The sequence below is a fragment of the Mesitornis unicolor genome, unplaced genomic scaffold (genome assembly GCF_000695765.1).
Source record: "Mesitornis unicolor isolate BGI_N332 unplaced genomic scaffold, ASM69576v1 scaffold3567, whole genome shotgun sequence".
NCBI classification, from domain to species: Eukaryota; Metazoa; Chordata; class Aves; order Mesitornithiformes; family Mesitornithidae; genus Mesitornis; species Mesitornis unicolor.
The window spans coordinates 3,077-24,264 of record NW_010198228.1 but is presented as its reverse complement, the minus strand read 5'-3'; the positions used below and the strand labels follow the sequence as shown (position 1 = coordinate 24,264).

The following is a 21,188-nucleotide window of genomic DNA, read 5'->3' as shown; positions in this document are numbered from 1 at the left end:
AGTTTGGAGACGGCGGACGGCTGTCCCCGTCTTCCCCCTCGGCACTACCAGGGCTGTGTGGCGCCGAGCGCCTCCGGGGGTCTCCGCCGTTGACAGACGTCCGAGCCGCTCGGCCTTAGCTCGGTGAAGGATGCCGGAGCGGAGCCGCGCTGCCGGCTCCGGATAAGGGACAGCCCCGTCCAGCGCTTGTGCAAGGCAGTGACTATTGCAGACCTCGAGCGTGGGGATTGGCAATGCTTCCTGTGAAGCAAAACGCCTGCCTTATACAACACAATACCTAATAAATCCATAAGTGTGTAGGGTTTTAAATGTTTTTTTTATTTTCAACCTATTTTAAAAACTTTTCTAAGGTCACTCAGCTGCCTAAAGTAATTTCAGTAATTTCCAGGGAATCAGGCTGATTTGAAGTAGCAGAGAATCTGCTCCGATGCAGATCCACAGAAGTGCATGGACACACCAGGAAAAGGGCAGAGTGTACACAAAGCGATGCTCTGCCGAAAACTTCTGTCACAGACCCAACCTACTCTGGTGATGGTGTTCATTGACTTGCACCCAGCGCACACCTTGCTGCTTGCACTAATTGTACAATCGCAGGTACCTCCCGAGTACAGAACAGCGATCTCTGTTTAAAAACATTGCCACCGAAAGGAACGCTTCTCAAGGGCCTACATTATTATTCAAATTGATGCTGAGGATGGTGTAAAGAAGGAAGCACGTTCAACAGCACTTCACTGATCTTTCTGCAGCAACTTATATCAGGCTCATTATGCTGTTTATACAGACACAGTAAGATGCCGTCCCGTTGGTATTACTCTGCTAATTGGAAATACTACTTTCAGAAAGAAAAATAAAATTTTGAAGGCCAAAATGGAAACCTGGTTTTAATAGCTACCACAGCATTCCTTTCTTTACTGAGCTCCGTTGGATTTATCATTATAAATCCATTCTAACCAATCCAAGTACTTTGTACACTACATTTATCAATGTATTTAATCAATACAATACTTTTACATTGCTCTTTTGCTGTCAGGTTTCACAAATAAATACTGCCTCATAGTAATGGAAATAGACTGCATCTGGCATAAACCCACCTGAAATGAATTTGAGGAAGGTTCCAGCCAAGGATGGTTAATGTAAGGAGACAACGCGGCAACTATCTCTCCTTTCCTTACAGTCATCCCAGTGTTTCCCTGTATAGGTTTGGTCCCATAGATTTGTGGCATGTGCTAAACCGGCGGCTTTTTATGGAGTTTGATTAATAGGAAACTGTGTGATCTATATGTTTTTAATAAACACAAAATACCAATTCTGAAGATGGAGACTGGAAAGTACAACGAATAGAAAACAGTGGCAGCTCTGCTTCTGTGTCTTTGTAGACCAGAGATTCATCTGTTTTTCCTGTTCTTTTTTTCTGGTTCAGCGATGGGTAAGCCAAGGATGTCAGCAGTGAATATTTCTGCTGTGATTTCCTTTGGAATGTCGTCTTCAGTCAAAGCTGCTGCACCTGGAGAGCAGTAACAAGGACACAACACACACTGTAGCAGTGTAAAAACAGCTTGCCAGATCAGTAAAATTTATAAGCAGCGATAAGCAGCCAAAATGCTTTTGAAGACGTACAAAGTAACCATGAAAAAGTATTGGATTACTAGCTTGGTACTTTATGCATTCATTTCAGGGGTCGAATCTATCGGACCTGCGAGGCTGTGAGTCTCGCCCTGGGTAGATCCTTACCTCAGGAGAGTTAAGGGGCTAGATGTGCCTTTTACACTGTTGATTTGACGTGATTTTGGGGTCCCAAGGAACACAGGGATTTCAGAGTTGCCTTGCCGTGCTGGGCAGTCCCTTCAGGAGCTGCACCTGCTCCTTGCCAACAGCCCTAACCAGACGGACTGGTGCGGACTGGTGTGGACTGGGATATGAACTGTACAAAAACATGGCACTTCCCAGCAGTTCAGACTGCAATGGGTAACACTGCTTGGCTGAAGTCAACGCTGCAATTTGCTGTTTAGACTGGTGTAGACTGGGACATAAATTGCAGACAAATGTGATTATCAACAGTTCCCTTTCAATAGGCATCGCTGCCCGGATGAAACCAACACTGTCATTTGCATATTACAGGATCTTTTCTGCTGGTGGACTTTAGAGTGTAAACCTTCTCCTGTGTGTTTTCAGTTCCAGTTCCAAGCCAGCTGATGAACGGCAATGTAATCTTGTCAGGTCCCCGTTATATTTCATTGTCCATTTATTTTTAGATACGCCCATGCAATTGCTATATGGATGAAGGACGATCTATGACTATTTTTGCAATCCCGTCTGAGCGTTTTTGACAGCTCTTGGCCTAACAGGGTAATGGGTTTGCAATTTAAATTATTCTGTTTGGGAACTGAAGCGATCCTGCTCCTGTGCTGTGTGGAATGCTAATCCTGTACCTGAGGGATGGCCGGTGTCTGGTTCGGATCCTCCTCCCGCAGAATGCTTGCCCATCAGGGTGGTCAGACACAGCGCCAGCTCATCCTCTGTCATGTGCTCTCCTGTACACAACAGAGTGACACCAGCCTCAGGTTTGGTGTTTTTAGCACAAAAACTGGAAGGCAACTCGAGCAAGAATGGTGTACAAAGGAAATGGGACAGTTTGAAAGAGGATTCAGCTTCTCTGAGATATGGATATACGCATCCCAAATCAAAAATGTGTGAAGAAATTTTGATTGTAAGGAAAATCTTTCTTGCATATTGCATTTTGCGCAAAAAATATTTATCAAAGGGAGAAGTTCTGATCCAGACAGCTTGTTGGGTTACATTGCACTTGCAGGGGTTTGAGCTTTTATTCCCACTGAAGACTTTCTGGCACAGGACAGAGCAGGGTCCATGTCAACCTGTGTTTGTGGCCATTTCCTCAGAGGAGGACGAGGAAGGTGCAGGCAAGACTTGGTCTGGAATAACCTGGGCATGGCACTTGTTCCCAGTCAGTGGCTGGCTCATGCCCTGAAGCATAAGGTTATGGATCTGTTATGAAACTGTTCTATCCAATGTATCTATTTATGGACATTCACACCACCCATACAAATAACTAACCTTTCTCACACTGGTCAAATCCTCGGTTTCCAAGGATCTTTGTGGCAACGAGTTTTACCAGGTGATGTACTGGGTAAAACTGCATTTCCCTTTACCTCTTTTAATGCTTAGCTGCACTAAATGCTCCCTGCTTTTACAGCAGGAGCAAGGCAATAGAAGTTTGTTATTTACCTCTCTATGGCATTGCCATAAGCATTTTCATATACACCTTTACAGGGCTCCCTCTGATTCAGCTGAACTGAACCACCTCCTCTTTTCAGGCTTTCACACACAGATTCAGCCCAGGACTGACCAGTTTCATCCCTTCTTTCTTGGACCCCTTTTTTTCAGTTTTATGCCACCTTTCTGGAGCCTGTGTGACTGGAAGAGAGAACAATGCTCTAGATAAGGGTATAATGGGAGAAGGGTACAATTTGCCAAAATCCATACTCATCGTTTGACAGAGAAGATACTTCGGGTCAGCAGAAATTCCCAGAGCGGGAAAAGAAGTGCAGCTGAGGCAATAGACATGATTATTCAATTTAAAACCCTAAGACAGGTGGCTCCACACGCCTGCCCTGGTTACCAACCTATAGTTCCAGATTAATTTTTTGCTGCAGTGAATACGTTCTGAGATTGAAGGCAGAACTAGCAAGCATAAAACTAATATTAGAAAAGAAATAACTCACCTCTGTGCTGAAGCAGCAACAGTAAGTCTCCTCTGTCAATAACTTTGTCTCCATTCTCATTATCATAACCAAGAACCTGAAATGCTCGTTGTATTTTTGTCATTGACAAGCCAAATGCAGGGCGATGATTTATATAAAGTTTGATAAAATCCTCTAAATTTATTTTTGTCACTTGTTCTCCAGTATCCACATACTTGCTGAATTTTACTTCGTTTATCATTTCTGCAATCTAAAGATCAAGGCAAGACAGATTGTTATGTGTTTTCCTTTTGAAGAGCATTGGGCCAGTTTCTGATCACGTACTGGTACCACAGATGTCATGACCATATCCCAGTAATGAGCTAGCGCTCGGCAGCTGAGCATGGACACGGCTAACGGTTACACACTTCTTGTGACAATATTGGGTAAAGATGGGGGTAGCAGATAGGTAGTCATTTTGGATTTCCTCTATTTGTTTGTGTGATAGGCACTCAGCAGCTGCCACCAGTACCTTTGCTGCAGCTGTGTCCCCAACTCTGGGGACAAGCCACAGAACAGTAAATATTCCGCCCCCCTACAAAAGCGCACGCATGACTGTCCTGACATAACCAGGCTGCACACAGTGTGCACACCCTGGGAGACACCAGCAATCTGTGCCCTGCATGCCGCAGCTGGTGCGGTCCTGCTGCCACACAAGCCAGATCTGAAATGTGCTCAGTGGGGCTGACATCCTTCCCAGCTGAATCGCTCTTCTCTTGGGCAACCAGGCAAGCCCTGGCCGCACTGGGTGGCTGTGGTTCTCCTGAGGTCTGGTGCTGTGTCAGCCTGGTTGGCAGCTGTGCAGATGTGTGTCCCAAAGGCAGGACCCACTCCATGTCCTCATTGTGCTCTGAGAGGCAGCCCCTTGCGGATTCATTGGAGAAGCCCCCGTGCCAACGTGTACCAAGCTGCTGCTTCCTGGGCAGGGAAGCTGATGCAAGATCTCCCCGGGGAGGACTTTGCCTTCAGCCTTGGGCCTTTGTCCTTGTGTCACAAGTTTTTCCACTGAATGAAGCCCAGGAAGAGGGAAATCTCAGCCTTGTATTTTTCCTGTAGCAAATGTCATGCCAGGCAAGAACAGTCCTTTTCCCTCAGCTCTGGCTGCTCTGGAGTTAGATTTTGTATCAGCCCCATTGAACTACAAAAGAAAAACACCAAATCCCCAAAGCTTTGCTAGTCGGCCTGAGCTGCCTTTTCTCTGTCCTGCTTTTCCTTTATTAAAACACTCTAGAGAGAGATGAACTTTCTCTCTGGCTTTTAATACTGTCCTGCCTGCTTTGAGAAGCAGATTGTAGGTTGCCTGGTTTCACAGCAGCCTAGCACATCTGTTTCCAAGCCTAAAATGCTCTTTTCATTTTGATTTGGGGCAGGGGGGGGTTAACAGTTATTTTTCTAGACACATTTCCTGCGGGAATATGTTCTCTCTGTCCCCAAGAGGCGAAAATGTAATGAGCCAAGGAAAATATCTAACAGAGTACGAGGGGATAACACCAGAGCCTGACACACAAGGGCAGAGCAGCCCCGGCTCAGACAAACATTTGCAGGGGCTCCAGAGCACAGCTGTTGGGTGGTGGCTGTGGCAAAGGTCCTGTGTCCCCTCTGCCAGCAGAGTGTGCCTGGACCGATGGGGTGGCCCTGTTGCTCAGCACCATCACAGCACCCTGTGGGGATCCTGTGCAATCAGCAGAGACAAACCCAGCCTCCCCTGCAGAAAGATGAGGGGAACACAGCGAGGTACCGCTTCCCTCGGGAGCGGCTCTCCTGCGCTGAAGGGCTGTAGCTGGTGCAGAGAGATTGTTATTTAAATCTCCTTGCAGCGGATTCAGGGGTTTTTTTTGCTTTAATTACCCTTTTGCCAGGTTACAACATTACAAATGAGGTTTGTATACAATACAAACTGCCTTGCGGAAACAGCCACAAAAGGGGAAGAAGCAGCATTTGTCTTTGTCTGCCGTGAAATTTGAAGCTCAAAAGCTCTTGAGAAATGTTTGATGGGAAGCTCTGCTGCTGCAACCTGAAAGTCAAGCTCAGAGCTCGTTTCTGCAGTTTATCAGTTATGAAAGAGCTTTAGGTTACATGGGAATAGAAGCTGCTGTCTCCATCTAAAATAATTCTTTCAGAAGTCCCAGGCAGAAGAGGAAAAAGAGGCTCTGCAATGTCCTAATGAGTGACTGCATGGAGCTGGACATGTCCACCCATGCTGGTAGCACATCTAGGATGTGCTGGTTGGCCCAGCAACTGTGTGCTGCGTGTAAAAGTAGTGGAAGTCAGGGAGACCAAAGCACGTCACTGCCTGCACAGAAGGTACTCCAGCCCATGGACTTTGGGAAGTTGGAGGCTGCTGCCCTCGGGAGCCAAAGAAAGAGTCATCCCCCAAGCTTTCTCAGTTCACCTTCTGAACTGCAGACTCGTTATGGTTGGAAAAGACCTTTACGATCATCAGGTCCAACCCTTATCTAACTCTACCATGGCCACTTCTAAACCATGTCCCCAAGACCGTACCTACACGGCTTTTAAATACATCAAAGAAGAAGCCCACCTCTGCAGAGGTGCAGGGCACTTGACCTGCATAAGACCCTGAGGCCATCTTTTGTTGAACACTTGTAACCATCAGGCTCCAGGTTTGCTGTGCCCCTGTGCTTGTCCAACTCCGGGGAGGAATCATCACTTTTTGAGGAATTTGCTGCCAGATTCTGACCACTACTGTATTGATGCAGACCAGGTTAAATACATTAAAACCCAGCAAATATACTCCAGAGCCATCCAGCATGACAGTGGTCAGAATCTGGCCCTCGGGAGACTTGGTAAACGCAATCAGTCTTGCTCTTTTTTTTTTTTAAACAACAACAATAAAACCAACTAACCAACCTCTTCCTCTGATGGATAAAATCCCATTGCTCTCATCAGAGAAGGCATTTCCTCCAAGGGAATGTGCGTTGACAACTGTCTGGTGTCCAGCATATCGATACCATAGCTGTGCAGCTGTGCGTAGTAAAAACAGTCTTCCAGTTCCTGCGAGGGATTCAAACGAGATGCTGTAAAGTGCAGACACCAACAGGCGTGGAAGATAAGGCTCCTTTTAAGATTTGCTAACAGGCATATCAATGAGATTGTTGTTAAAAGGCGGGATGGACAAAGAAAATAAAGAAATATCAGGCCTGTATAAATGAATCCTAAACCCCAGCCAGATGTTGCCAGACAGCGTTGACGGTGAGGATAGTTACCCTGAAGAATTCGCCGTCTCTGCCGCCATCCAGCAGGCTGTAGAATGGGACCGAGTCCTCCCCGCCCAGGGAAGCGGCGGCATCCAAGGCACTGGCAGAAGAAGAGGAAAGAAGGTAGAGGAAGGGTTCGTGTGAGGAGAGATTTTGTGTTTCCCTTTCTAGTCATTGTTTGCAGACACTTTCAATAAATAAATAAAATCCCCGGGGCCTCAGATTTCAGGAAAGGAAAGCATTGCCTTAAACCACGTACTATTTTATCATCAGCCTGCACTTCTACAGCATATTTCGTACCCAGATTTTACATACAACAGCACAGTGTGGGAATTAATTATTACTGAATGGTCCTCTTGTTTAGTGGAACGAGCACAGGGCTGGGAGCCAGGAGCTTTTCCATGGATTCGAGCTCGGTGCCTGGCATTTAGCTTTTCTCTTTCCTTATAGAGACACTGAGGGAGATGAATTAGCTAGATCAGCATTTTGAACATGCAGAGAGGGCTGGGGCTTGGTGCTTGCAATAAACCACACAAATCCGAGCTCCCCATCCCTTGATCTGACACATTCCTCCCCAATAACTCAGTGCGGTCCATTACGCTCCTTCCTTTGCTCTAACGTGTGTTGCAGGTGCAGTCTGCATTAAACTCAAAGCATGCGAGTGCCACCTCTTTGTTCCAATTTCATAGGCATTTGGAGCCAAAAGAACCCATTTGGCCTGTGGAGATGAAGTGGGAACCAAGCCTGGCAGCGCAGTCACGGCGCAGGATCACCACAGAGCACCCCATGGCCGGCAGCAGGGCTGCAGCTCTCGTGCACACCTCTGTAGCGCTGCTTCCGCTGGCTTTTTGGTGGTTTTTTTTTTTGCAAGCTTCGTGCTTTTTTCATAATTAAGTTATCTGGGTATTAAACACAGTGGAGATGCACAAGATGCCAGAAGCAGCAATAAAATGATAATTAGCTCATCAAGAGCTTTGCTCTGAAAACAAATTACACAGAAATTCAACGTCGCCTGGACCCTGGCCAACCATTATAAAGAAGGATCATTTATATTCTATTGCCTTCCTTAAAATGTCGCTTATTCTGACCCCCGACTGCTTAAGCCACACAAAGTAGAAAAGAAAATAAATAAGCCCATTGCTTTCCCATGCAGGTTTCTTTTGTTCTGGCACATGGAGGTGAGCTGGCTCAGCACCCTTTGGGCTTTCCTCTGAGAGAGCAGCACCTGCAAGAAAGGTTTCAGGCAGGACCAGCGCATGTCTGAACCATGAAGATGTCCTGGGAAGGTGAGGGCCAACGGTGGTTGCACTCCAAAAAACAGGAGTGAGGGTTAAAATCGGCTCCCATGGAGTTCATTTGCCATAAACTACGAGCTTTGTGCTAGTGAGGTGACAAGCAGGATAAAAAATAACAAGCACAGACTGACAGAGCCCATGCTGTGCTGTCTGTCTATGTGACTCCAACACGGGCTTTCTTTCCAGCCCTTGAAGGGTGAAGCTGCTCTGCCTGGCAGTTTTCAGCCTGCTCCGTTTTGGAGTACACGTGAGTCTACCCCAGGCGCCTGCAGCCCCACTCGGCGGGGCTCGGAGGGGAGAGCCCTCTGCACACATTGCAATGAGCAGCTTTGGTCCTTGACACACAAAGAAGCCGAAATTTATATCCTGCCTTTGCCGCGGTACCCGCCTGCCACGTGGGAGCACGCGCCTGGCACCGCTGCCCGGGAGAGCTGGCAGAGGGAAACCGTTCACTTCGGAGAGGGGCGGGAGAAACCTGGCAGGGTTCAGTCGCTGATGCTCCAGGCCAGAGCCTGGAAATCCTCATTTGGAAAAGCAGCCTCTACTCCTCTACCACCCCATTTACTGTGACCATTTACTCATGTAAGCAAAGCTTTATAGGATTAAGGTGGCTTGTCCTAAATCCAGTCTTCAACTGCAGAGGGGATTTCCTAGCAAATGCTGGCCTGTCCCATTTGGAGAGCAGACACTTTTGCATCAGCAGCCGCCCCATATGCTGCTCCTGCAGCCAGTGCCGCTGCTCTGATCCTGCCTAACTCTGACAATCCCCCATCGCACTGATCAGGTCCTCACAAGCACCAGAAAATCCTCTGCTCATCTTCTTGCATTTGGGTACCATTTCCCAAACTGAAGTATTTTATAGGCCCTCATGTACTGACCTGCAAGGTCTGCTGGTTTAACCTCTGCTGTTGACTATATGGTTACATCACATGGAGAGGAGCAAAACCCCCCTAAAAGTGTGTTCCTGCTGGTTCAGCTACCACCCCACACAGCTGCCTGGGGCCTCATTGCAATCTAGGCTGACCCACTGCCATGCCAGGATCCTCAGTGTGGCCGTGCCCATTATGCTGAGCTGCCTGTTGGTGACGCACCAGGGGTTTTGGAGAGCCTGTGTGGACACAGGGTGTGAGGCCCAACTACCCATCCTTAGGCCAGGTATCCAGAGATGCTGCCAGCCTCGACTCACACTTCTGGCAGTAAGCGGTGGGTCTTGTGCTCACATGAGTGCTGGGACCTGTCCTCCACGCTGCGATTCCCCTTGTAGATGCAGTTTGTTGGCCTTGTCTTGGGCACTTTTAGGACAAAAACCCTATTCTCAGTGTAAATGCTGGGGAACATTTGCTTCAGCTGTGTTGGCCAAGCAGCTGTGGAAAGCTGTAACCAGACTCTTTTCTCCTTCCTGCAGTACTCACTTGAGGTTGACCTCCCATTTCATCACAGTGCAGTCGTTCCCCCCTGCCGTAAAGATGTAGCGTCCATCGTAGGAGCAAGCGAGGTCAGAGACACCGTCCGGGTGGCAGATGAAAGCTGAGGACTTGTGGGGGTTGCCATCAACAGGCAAAATCTGCAAGCCCACCTGTAAGGGAAGAGGACCCTGGGAAGGCTGGGGGTGCTGCAGGAGGGCAGCATGGGGGCAGTGCTGCATCCTCCTTCCGGGAGCTCGCCCAGCTTTCAGGAGGACCAGTCTGCACGTGGTTTTGGCTGCAGTGAAATTCCCCCAGGGACCATCACCCCTATGTGGGGGCTCTTGTCCGGCTGGGGAGGATGGGGCTCCATACCTTGTCCTTTGTAATGTATGCCAGGTAGTGTTTCTGGGGATCTGTAGTGGTTGTTGTTGGGAGGATTTGTATCTTCTCCAATGGGGAGCCGTAGGTTGGCCCCAAAAGGGTCTTTCTAAAGGCAAACAACATTTTCATCCATTTTAGGGCTCACAAAACATTTTCCCTCCCCAAGACACCCCTCGCTACCCCCTCCTTTCAGGAGCTGTAGAGGGTGATAAGGTCTCCCCTCAGCCTCCATTGCTTCAGGCTGAACCCCTCCAGTTCCCACAGCCTCTCCTCACAGGCTCTGTGCTCTGGTCTGGTGCAGAGGTGGGTCTAGACAGTGTTCTGACAGAGAAACCTCTAGATAGTGTTCTCTGGTACTTGTTGGGTCTAGAGCCGGTTCTAGCTCACTTTGAGGGTCTAGACCACGTTCTAGCTTGCTTGTTGGTTCTAGCTCATGTTTGTGGGACACTTGGTTGTTCTGGAGCAGGGTCATGGTTTAGCTGTCTTGTTGGTTCAGGGCCATGGTCTAACTCTAGCTCACTTGGTTCAGGACTGCTGGTTGTTTCAGGACCACTTCTTTGGCTCTGGAGCTGGCTCTAGCTCACCTTGTGGTTCTAGCTCACTTTGTGAGTTGGATGGACATTAGAAAGAGGAGAACATAGAGTCAGGATGGGGCTCCCGGGCAGCGGTAGGCCTGAATCTCTCTCCTACCTGCACATTTTGGTCATCGCGTTGTAGAGCTTCATTTTGTAGCAGTTGTTGGCAGTGAGGATAAAGGACTCAGTGCTGAGCTGTGGGTACCAGGCCAAGCACAGGGGCACGGCATCCTGCTCTACCCGGTCCCTGTGCAAGACCACCAGGTGGTCCTTGCTGCTGCTGTTCAGGTCATATTCAATCTGGAGGAAAGAGAAGGAAACACAGCGACTCCCCTGTGGTCTGCCAGCACCCTGGACCTTGCAGATTAACTAGACGCCCTTTAAACCTTCACATGGACTCACCAGCTGCCGGTCTTCCCCAAGACTCAGGAGCCTGGGCTTGTTGCTGTCCAACTGGACCCCAAAGAGGATGCTCCGGATGGGTTTGCAGTGGGAGTACAGCCCTGCGAGGTGTTCCCAGCATCCACCCCTACTTTGCAGGGCTCTCTTGTAAACAGTCACTGCGTGTTTCTCATCCTAAGATGACAACACAAAAGTCAGTGTGCTGCTGTCCCTGCACATGTCCCTGCCTGGCAGAGGGCAGCTTTGCATGTCCCTGCTGGGCTTGGCTTGGCTCGGCCCTTTTGGTTTTGTGACCCTCCAGGAGGGTTAAAGTCATGGCCAAGGTAAAACTAATGGGTTTGGACAGTACCGCAGTGGTCCTCAGTCTGGGCTGGTGGGCATTCCCTACCAGAGAAGCAGTAGAACAACTTCAGTGACTCCCCAGAAATCCCAAGGAAGGTGCTTCCCACTGCCTGGCATCCATGCATGGAGGGGGAGTCTTTTTCTTTGTACAAATTACCACCAGTTGCTACAACCTCTGTGTCAAACGGCTTCAATGCTGCCTCAACACCTCTCCCCTGAGACATGGGACCACGGGAGCAGCCCCCCTGACGGAGCAGCAGCCCGGAGGAAATCCCTGCTCCAGCCCTTTCTGCAGACGGATGCAGCGCCAAGGCTTGTCACTAAAGTTAGCGATGGGATGCTGCCAGCCGCAGGTCTGTGGAGCGGCTGTGGCTGGTGTCGCTTTTACAGAGTGACTCTTCAAGCCAGGAAAAGCATTTTGGAGCCACAAAGTCCCTGGGGAGGGACAGCCCTCCACAATGTTCACTCAGCCATACTTCACAGGATGGTGGGCAAATCCCAATCCCACCAAAAGCTGCACACGTAAATCACCGAGAGGAAAAAACAAGCTTACAGCAGTGGCGAGGTACGCTGAATTGTGAGAGAAGCTGATGTGAGTCACGGGCCCTCGTGAGAACTTGAACTCTTTGCAGCTGGACTGAAGGGAAATGGCATCGAGGATGTGAACGCTTCCATCAGTAAAACCAGCAGCCAGAAAATAACCTGAGAAGCATGCCAGAAAATGCTCACAATGTGATCGCTCTGCCTGGGAAGCCCAGTGCTTGGCACATGGGGAGGGAGGTCCTGACACCCCAATACCTTCAGGGTCGTAGCACAAGCACTGGATGCCAGCCCCAGCGAATACCCTGCTGACCAGGTACGTGGTCTGCTGGTAGTCCCACACCCTCAGCAGCCCACAGCGACTCCCCACAGCAACGCGTGCCTGCCGGGGGTGACAGGCGATGGCATTCACAGCTCGCTTTGCCTCCTCCATGACTTTTTCAAAGTTTGTCCTGTCTGCCGCAACATGGAGCACGGTTGCATCAGAGGTTGAAAGGATAAAGTTCCTGTTCAGTGCGAGAGAAACAGAATTTAATGAATCAGACTAGCTGGCTCACGTTCCTCCAAGCTATGTTACACATTAATCTCTTTTAGGCAACTTAGTTGGATGATCAGTTATATTTTGCGATATGCAAGATGCAAACACTTCTTGACCTAGAAGGCAGGTGGTGCTTTGTATTCATGGCCTGGTAAATCCCCAGGGGAAGACACTGGAGCAGCTTCCATTTTCTAGTTGGGTAGGCAAGGCGGAAGACGAATGACATCTGGGTAGCTTTTGCTGTTTGCAAGTCACTGGGGTGTGAGACGGACAAATGAGCAATTGAGGGTGCTCTGAATGGTCCTTTCACGCGTCTCCATGCCACCATTGTCAGCGGGTTCACATCGACCGCGCCGCCACGGACAAGGTCAGAGGACAGTCTCAGCCCCGCGCCGCAGACAGAGCGGCACTGAAGGATGCTGTGCCTCTCGCATGGCCTTAGCTGGGCTCTTCAGCCATACCCAACCCCATCAGCATGGCTCAAGGCCCTTTGGTTTTCTGTGCTGCCCAGAGCAGCTGCAAGCGGCAGAAGCTGCAGCAGCGACCCAGGAAGAGACAACAGAGACTGATGGGGAAGCCCAAACCTTTCCCCAGGGCCCTGCTCCAGACTGGAATCTGTCCCACATGGCCCTTTGGAAAACACGTGTTGCTAAGAACAGACATTGCCAGGAAAGCCTTAACAGGAGGGACAGACATATGGTTTGCAGGCTGGATTGAGTCACACAGCAGCTTCATCTGGCCCGCAGACTCCCTGTAAACCCTCAGGCACAGCTACATCACGCAAAGGGGACAGAGAGGGGCCAGACCAGGCTGGGGCTGTCCCAAGCTCTTGAGTCCACCCAGCCCTGGTGCCATCGCTGCTGGGGCAGCCTCTGCAGCTCCATTACCCTGATTAACTTGCCCAGCCATGATAAAATCCAACTGGAAATAGCCATCCACGGGAGGGGTTTATGGGGGGGATTAAGGGGCCCAGCAGGAGCTGGAAGCTTGGCATTAGCAGTGGCTGGTGTGCCGGGTACGTGACAGAGGAGCTGCACACCCTGGGACTGATCATCTCCATGCCTGTGCCATGGCATCACACCAAGTTCAGAATTTAGGGTGTGCTGGAGCCCACCCGGGTTCTGGCAACCACCAAGAGATGCAGGCAGAGAGGAGCTGCCCAGGAGAACCCTCCCTGCTTCTCTCTGGTGGGCAGGTGGGACAAATACCCAAAACGAAAGCCTGTGGAGAAGGGAATGAGGGGGCACATTCCCTCCCTGTCCTGCCTCGAAACCTGGGTATGGGGTTGAAACCTGCTCCAACCACAGCAGAAGCCCACGGAGCAGCTCTCAGCTCACCATCTCCCCAGCTTTCAAGCTGTGGGGTAAATGCAAGAGAAGACCTGGGTTTATAAAGAGGGCTCACTTGGTGCAGAAGGGCTGGCTGCTGGCTGTGCAGGTGGGGGAGGCACCGGGAGGATCAGGAGAGGGTTTGCAGAAGGAGATGGACCGAATGGGACCCACATCGCTGTGGCTGTAGCAGGTGAGGAACTGCAGCTGCCCGTCGTAGAAGTTAACGCACCCTTTCACATCACCAGTTACGATCCAGCTGAAAAGGAAATCTTTTAATAGAGAGCTCCCAAATACATCTTGGGTAGCACCCCAGGGCAGACGCAAATCTCCCCTTTTCTCTGCACAAGTGCATGAGAAGACCCTCAAGCTTGTGCATGTGCAGAAGCCACCAGGCTCTGCTGCGACTCTGCAGCGTCCCCTGCCCCGTCCCCACGGCTGCCGAGGCGTTTGGTGGCTGCTCCCTCTGCCGGTAAAGGCCAGGAGGCCGAGCAAGGCTCATCCACCATCCACCCCGACCATGGCCAGCCCCGCGTCTGAGCTACCCCGGCAGAGCTGGCATTGCATCGCCAGGAGTTTTGCACCTCTTTTCAACCCCAGCCACATTCATCGCTGAACAAAGCCAGGGCAAAAGCTCGTAAATCTACGTCCTTTCCTGCATGGATTCACCTGGTCCTCACACACTGCCAAGTGACTCAAAACTGCAACGCTTGGCCATAGTTTATCAACATCAGCTCTGTGGCTGAAATACCTAGGGGCTGTACCTACAGCTACTGAAAACCGCTGTCCCGTTACCTCTTGACCACCATGAGCACGGTGAGGCTGTTCTTCTGCACAGGCACGGCTTTGGTGGCTGTCATGCTGTGTGGCTTGGCCAGCTGTTCCTTGGAGGGGGTTTTGGGATCAAACGCATCCCACACCACCAGCTTCCCCGCCGAGGTGCACGTCAGAGCTTGCAAGTTGTTGAAATGGAAAACCGACTGGCTGAAGCATCCCACCGCTCTGCCCAAGATCTGCAGAGAGAGCAGCGAGGCTGTGCGTGGGTGCTGGGTGCTGGCTCTTTCCTCCTCAAGCAGAGATGTCCCTGCTTGATCCCTCCACATGGCATCCCCTCTCTGCCCCATGGCAGGACCAACAGAGGCCAGAGCCCCAGGAAGTGCAGTGGGGCATCCCTTGGCCTCAGCTCAGGCAAGCCTGGCTCGTTCCCTCAGGAGACCAAAGGAACTGGATGGGGACACAGACGCTGTTCTTGCTAAAGGGGATGGTACAGGACAGAGGGTGACATGCCGTGGTCCCCCCGGGCTCACCTGCCTGTCCAGGAGGGGGGCACTGTACTGCAAACCAGCATCATCCTGCAGAAAAGGGAGAAAACACTCAGGACAAGCGTTCTGTACCCGTGCTCTGCAGTGTCAGTGCACCCCTGCCCCACTGTCTGGGCAATGACCCCACATGTGGTGGGCAAAGCAGGGGACAGAAAGGCTCCAAGGCTTCCAGAGATCACAAAAAGCCCTCCCTCCACCCGCTTGTCTCCCAGAAGCTGCCCACCAGCACACTGCATCGCTGTCCCTACTTACCCACAGGTAAAATATCACCTGGGTTTTGCTGTTGCTGACAAACTCATAGGGATTTTGGGGGTTAAAAAGAACGTAATCCTGAAAGTGAAAGGTGAGAACCGCATTAACACCAAGCTGAGCAATGCTTTCTGCTTATTCTTTCTTGCAAAACACCTGCTTGTATCCAAAACCCATTTCACCACCTGCATTGAACTAAACACAGAGGCCAATTCCCTGTGAAACACCAGAGCTGTGGACATTCCTCTGTGAGCGGGGATGAACTGGCAGGGCTGGGGGCTTCTCCTGCCATGAGCCTTGGTCAGTGCCAGGGTAGCAGTAGAGGATGTCCCACCAGGGTCCTCTCCATGTCCCATGGCTGTCGGGCAGCGGAGGAGCATCAGTAACTGCCCTGAGATGCTCTGCTGCATTGGGGTGGAGCAGGGATGGGGTGTGATCCTGCCTCCCATCTCCAGCCAGTATCTACCAGCAGCCTCATACTGGGTGGTGCGGGAGGGAGCAGGTGAGGATGGGTCCAGTCCAGTCGCACTCCCCTGCACCCCTTGCCAATGGTCTCTCACCTGATACCCAAACTCTGGCCTCAGCTCCGTGCTGCACACGGGTCTCTCTGTGAGCGATGTCCACTTCCAGACACAAACCCTCTGGCAGAGAAGGGAAAACCAAGCAACATTTGTGGCTTTCTGGGACTCAGGTGAGCCACATTCCCTCCAGCCACAGGGGATGAGGCAGACAGAAAAGACTGGAGCAGGATGAGCCCAATATGGCCTGGCAGCAGAGAGCTTCGTGTCAGGAAATAATGCTAGAAATTGCTTCGGAGTCAGCTTTATCCCAACTTCAGAGCTGTTTTCTCAATATTGTTCCTGTTAATGAAATCCAGGTCTGGCTGCCAATGGCTCAGCAAAACCAAGCCATCGCTCTGCAAACCTGCTCCACCTCTCCTCTGCTCTCCCCATCCAAATGCCTCCTTCCCTGCAGCTGCACTGGGAAAAACTATCCCAAAAAAAAGGAGATATTTTCTTTACCTGCACTGTACCAGCACTAATGGTTGCCAAATACTTCATGTCCTGGGAAATAGCGATAGCACTGACCCCCTCGGGATGGCTCTCAAAGATGGTGTGCACCGGTATCCTACGGAGCAAAGTCCTCATGGGTGCTCATGGCAGCACAGGGTGGGTCATGGCAACTGCTTGGCAAAATCCACAGCACAGGCCATCCCCGTCTGCGAGGACGGGGAACAGCTGACACTGCAGCTGATGTTCAACGTCCTCTCCATCCCTTCCCCCCAAGTAACTGGCTCTGGGAAGCCACCAGTGACCTTTTAAGACAACACCACAGCCTGGTCATGTGATGTACTTAATTTGGGGGAGCTTGGCCCCGTCTCAATGTCCCATGGGTGTGGGTGATACGAGGCTGATGAAGCCCTCAGTTCAGTTTTGGCTCCTTTGCTGCTTTATTCCATCCCTGTGTTTCTCCCGTTTCCCCCTGGGCTGAGACTGTGGTCAATCCTAAGTGATTTCCTGGACACAGGAGGTCTCCAAAGAGGAGGTTCCCAGGATCTTACCCTGAGAAGGAGTCCCAGATAATGACCAGAGCATCCGGTCCTCTGTCAGCAGTGGCGACCCAGCGCCTGTCCTCGCTCACACACAGGCAAGAGATGGCATTGGAGTGGCCCTGGGGAAAGAGCAGCAGCAAAGCATCGCAGAGGCTTCAGACCTGCGGCAAAGACCCCCAACTGCTCCAGCTGTGAGTGCACGGAGGGGAAAGGAGGGAGGCAGAGAGTTCGGGAAAAGGAAGGGGGTGATGGGGAGGCTGTGTACCAGACCTGCAGGTGGTACTGCCGGTTCCCCGGGACGTCGTGGATGACCGCGGTGTGAGAGGCGACATAGAGGAGCAGTCGGTGCTCCCCATCCATCAGGCTGTGCACTGCCAGGTTGCTGTTGTAGCCCAGCGCCCAGGACAGGCTCTGTGGGGAAGAGGCAACTCCTTGCTCTCAGCAGCCAGGACCAAAACAGCCAGAGAAGGTGTGTGGGGCAGTGGAAGGGAGCTGCGCAGGAGCCGGGTGCTGTGCAGGCCGTCGTGGTGGCCCATTGGTACTCACGAGCGGGTGAAGGCTGCTCTGCCGCTCCTCCTGGAAGAGCATCCCTGGCTTGGCTGTCCGCACCAAGCTGGCAGAGCCATCACTCTGGTCGTCCTCCCCGCTCCTCTGCTGCGTGTCCTGCTCCCTGCAGCCTAGGGGAGAGCTGGGAATGGCCCCCTTGGGCTCAGACAGTGGTGGGGGAGGTCCTGGGAGTCCGGCACCCTCCAGGTTTGCTGTCCCAGCAGTGCCCTGGCTCCCAGCCCAGGTAATGGGCAGGGAGCCTGGGATCCCAATCCCTGAAGGAGATGGCAGGGGAACCAGCAGTGCCTCTGCTCCAGCATTTCCTGGTCCTCCTTCCTCCTCCTTGGCAGCAGCGAGGGGCTCCTTGGAAAGGGAGAAAGGTTTCGATGTGCACTGGCTCCACACTGGTCTGTAAGTAGTGGGAATGCACCCCAGCACATCTCAGGTACAACCCACATTGCTTTCAGTATCAGGGTACTCCGCTGCTCCCAAACTGCCTGTGGTGCTGGGGAAAAGTTTCCCACTGGTTGCTACATCTCTTTCTGCACACCTAATCCTGTGCCCTTGCACCTCACAGCATCCCGTGTCCCACCAGCACCACTTGCAGGCAGCTCCTGTCACCTGGGCTAAGGTGTCCGAGTTTCTCCTCCAGAACTAATCTAGAGGTCCTTTGAAGGCAAAGTCTGACCTTTTTGCTGTCCATGCCCCAACTATTCCCCATGCAATGGTTATTAACTGCTGCAACAGGGCACATTGTCACAAGTTAGAGAGGGAATGATGGCAAATTGAAGTTAAAAGCAAGGGAATCGGGTCCTGGGATTGCAAAGGGCTCTACAGCAACCCCAGCTCTGCTGCCAGCACCTCCCACCACGCTACCTGGTGAGCAGATGGAAAGGGAGGGTAAAAACATCCCAAACTTCCTCAGCCCTTCACCAGCCCGTTCATAAACATATTAAAGAGCCCTGAGGTGTTCAAGCTCGCAGCAGTCCCTGGACAGATTTTTCCCCATCTGAGCCCTGGCTGCTCTCATCTTGTTCTTGGGATCCACGTCAGCTTTCACCTCTCCCCGTGGGGATACTCGATTTCCTACAGCAACCGCTCAGGCAAGGTGCAAACCTCTCTGGACGCTGTTCCTGCTCCCGAGGGAGGTGAGAGAAGGTGAGACAGCGTTTCACATTCCTGCCCTCGAGGGAGGTGAGATAGCATTTCAATTGCACAGGGCCCACACCAGGTTCCCTCCTGCTCGCATAGCCCTCAGGCAGCTCAAGCGCTTGGCAAATAGCAGTGTCTGGGCTGAGACCATGCAGGAACGGTGCATCTGCCAATGGGCCCTGCTCTGCCTCCCTGGGACATTTGGGAATCACCACTCGTTGGTCCTAGAGCTGGGGGCAGACCCCACATTGGGCAGGAGCTGCCCTCACCTGCTCGGGCAGCACAGCCGTCCCCTGCGCTGTCTGTCCATCCTGGGATGTCTCCTCAGGCTCTCCACTCACTGCTGCTCTTCCCCTGGTCAGCTCCTCCTGTGTCTCTTCGCTTGAGCCATCCATCCTCACCCTCCTTCAAGGGAATTGGGGCATGGAGATGCTATAAAATACTTCTCCCTCCCAGGGTTTGGCTGCACAGTGACCTGGAATTTGGCACAGCTGGAGGAAACGGCACAGTTGAAACTGCAAAACAGGTCCCAGAGCCCCTTTTCAGCTCCAGTTGCTCTCCCCTCCAGTGCAATCAAGCACAGCACACCCCGGTTACTCCAGCTGAGATCAGGCTCCCTCCCCAGCTCACTGGGGTCACCATGGAGCCATTCCTGAGCCCCCTCCAGGCCTTGGTGCCTCCCCAACTGCCCTGTCCTCCTGCTGCCCCAAGAGACTCCCCTGGGGACCCCCAGTGCTCACCGTGGGGGACTCCACCACTCACTGCTGTACCAGTCCCTGCTTCTGTTTGTGTCTGGCTGCTGTTCCCAGGGCTGCCCCAACGGCTGCCACCAGCGCCAGCCCGGACAGCACTGGGGAAAGGAGGAGGCTTCATGGGGAGACCCTCCTCGTCCCCACCGGCTGCCATGGAGGGGGGGGAGATGACCCCCTGCCCAAAGCGGGAACCTGGTGGTGTGGGGGACGTTCAGCCCCTCACCCTGCTCACACCTAAATCCTGCTCGTGACTGTGGCAAAGTCCCCTTTGGCATCACCAGACCTCTTTGATACCAACCCCTCGCCCTGCCTAGGGAATGGGATGAGGGATCTTTAGCTGATCCCTCTCCAGGGGGTTGTAGGCAGCTCTTGCTGCCTTGGCAACCCTGAGCAGGACAAGCAGAGCCAAAGCAATAAAAACCAGCTTCTAACCACAGCTGGTGCCACCACCACCCCCAGCCCTCTGCCATGATGGCACTTGCACAGGGAAACCAGACTCCAAGGCTCACCCCAAGCTATTGGCTCTGTCGATAATCAGCTCTAAGTGGTCCCAACTGTTGACTTCAGCCTGGCTGCTAAGCTCAAATAATAACAATTTCTAAACCTAATTTGTTCTTCCTTTTTGCCCAGCAAGAGCCTCATACCTGCTGGGAGCAGAAGGGAGTTGTTACCGGGTCACGTTATCTCCTCGGCCTGGAGCAGCTGCTGCACAGAGGCTGCTCATCAAAACACGGCTGTCCTCGGTCCTGTCCACATCCCAACATTTGAACCAGGGGAGTTTCGAGGCCTCGGGAGCAGAGATTTGGTCCTGAAGCCCTGTCTCTGCTTGAGAAAGCAGGGTTGTTCAGCGCATCAGCACCGCACATTGAGTTTGTTGGGAAACGGCGTTTTTCTTTCCAGCAGAGCTTTGAGTGTGGTCTAAGTTCAAACCGTACCTACCTGCAGCGGGTTTTGCCACATAATCTGTGTTTACTTCACTCCCTGGGACTGTTCAGCCCGTTCTAGACAGGGCACGCAGCCAGTGGGGCTGGGTTAAGGATGCACTTCCACAGAGCATTGCAGAGCTGAGAGCCCTCTGAAGTGTGCAGACACTCCCTGAAAGGGAAACAGCTCCCCGAGAGCAGGAATTACCTGGCTGATGGGGCTGGACTGACCTCCCAGACCTCATTTTACGAGCAGCAAAGAGAGCTGGGATTTTTAATAATTTCATCCTGGGAGGCACAAATGCAAAGGCCTGGAAGGACACACATGAAGACTACAGCATATGAAAACCCCTTCTGCAGAAAACAAGGCTCCCAAACCCGATACAACAGGCATTTAAAAAGCAGTTTGCACAAGCCTGTTGCCCCTGTGGCCCCACACACTGAGCCAGCCCTCCTGCAGAACAACCCCACAGGGGTACTCACCCTGTACCGACAGACAGGAACATGGCATCTGCTCTGGGGCTTCCCCATTTCAGAGAGGATCTGCTCTGCTGGGCTGAACGCTGAAACACCAACACTGAGGCATTGAAAGAGTAAACCCGCTCAATTTAACAGAGCCCTGGGTAAGTGATTTTAAAGCCTGGCATTGGGGCCACTTTTTCAGTCTATTTCAGGCCTGATTAGTAACAATTATAACCAAATTACTCATTACGTGATTAGCAACTTATGCCGCAGCCTGCTAACGAAGCGCTGATGAAAGACTTGAACCTTACCTGGGCTTCAGCTTTAGGGGGCATGATTCTGTGTCTGTGCAGATCTGCATTTAACCCACCCAACCTGGCCCACAATTATTGCCCAAAATAATAACTTCCAAAGAACGGAGAGAGCCATTACTCAGTTTTATTGCTTTGG

General features: G+C 51.8%; 1 protein-coding gene across 1 annotated transcript; it reads right to left on the bottom strand.

Annotated features, from left to right (window-relative positions):
* Window positions 1-1,385: 1,385 nt before the first annotated feature.
* On the bottom strand, window positions 1,386-18,996 carry WDR66 (WD repeat domain 66). Its single transcript, XM_010189070.1, has 21 exons — window positions 18,871-18,996; window positions 17,450-17,842; window positions 17,174-17,314; window positions 16,913-17,022; window positions 16,374-16,479; window positions 15,912-15,992; window positions 15,355-15,432; window positions 15,088-15,132; window positions 14,576-14,793; window positions 13,857-14,039; window positions 12,173-12,420; window positions 11,928-12,076; window positions 11,033-11,206; window positions 10,746-10,930; window positions 10,047-10,161; window positions 9,681-9,844; window positions 6,983-7,073; window positions 6,627-6,770; window positions 3,741-3,969; window positions 2,430-2,531; window positions 1,386-1,504 (listed from the first exon to the last, which is right to left on the bottom strand). The coding sequence occupies exons 1-21, from the start codon at window positions 18,994-18,996 to the stop codon at window positions 1,386-1,388; spliced, it is 3,201 nt and encodes a 1,066-aa protein (XP_010187372.1).
* Between the last annotated feature and the right edge of the window lie 2,192 nt (window positions 18,997-21,188).

Excerpts from the sequence above, each read along its gene's own strand:
- WDR66 (XM_010189070.1), bottom strand. The coding sequence starts at position 18,996 with ATGGATGGCTCAAGCGAAGAGACACAGGAGGAGCTGACCAGGGGAAGA. Across the intron at positions 17,843-18,870 it reads CGGCTGTGCTGCCCGAGCAG|TGCACATCGAAACCTTTCTC; the intron begins GTGAGGGCAGCT and ends GTGTGGAGCCAG. Across the intron at positions 15,993-16,373 it reads TTAGTGCTGGTACAGTGCAG|AGGGTTTGTGTCTGGAAGTG; the intron begins GTAAAGAAAATA and ends CTTCTCTGCCAG.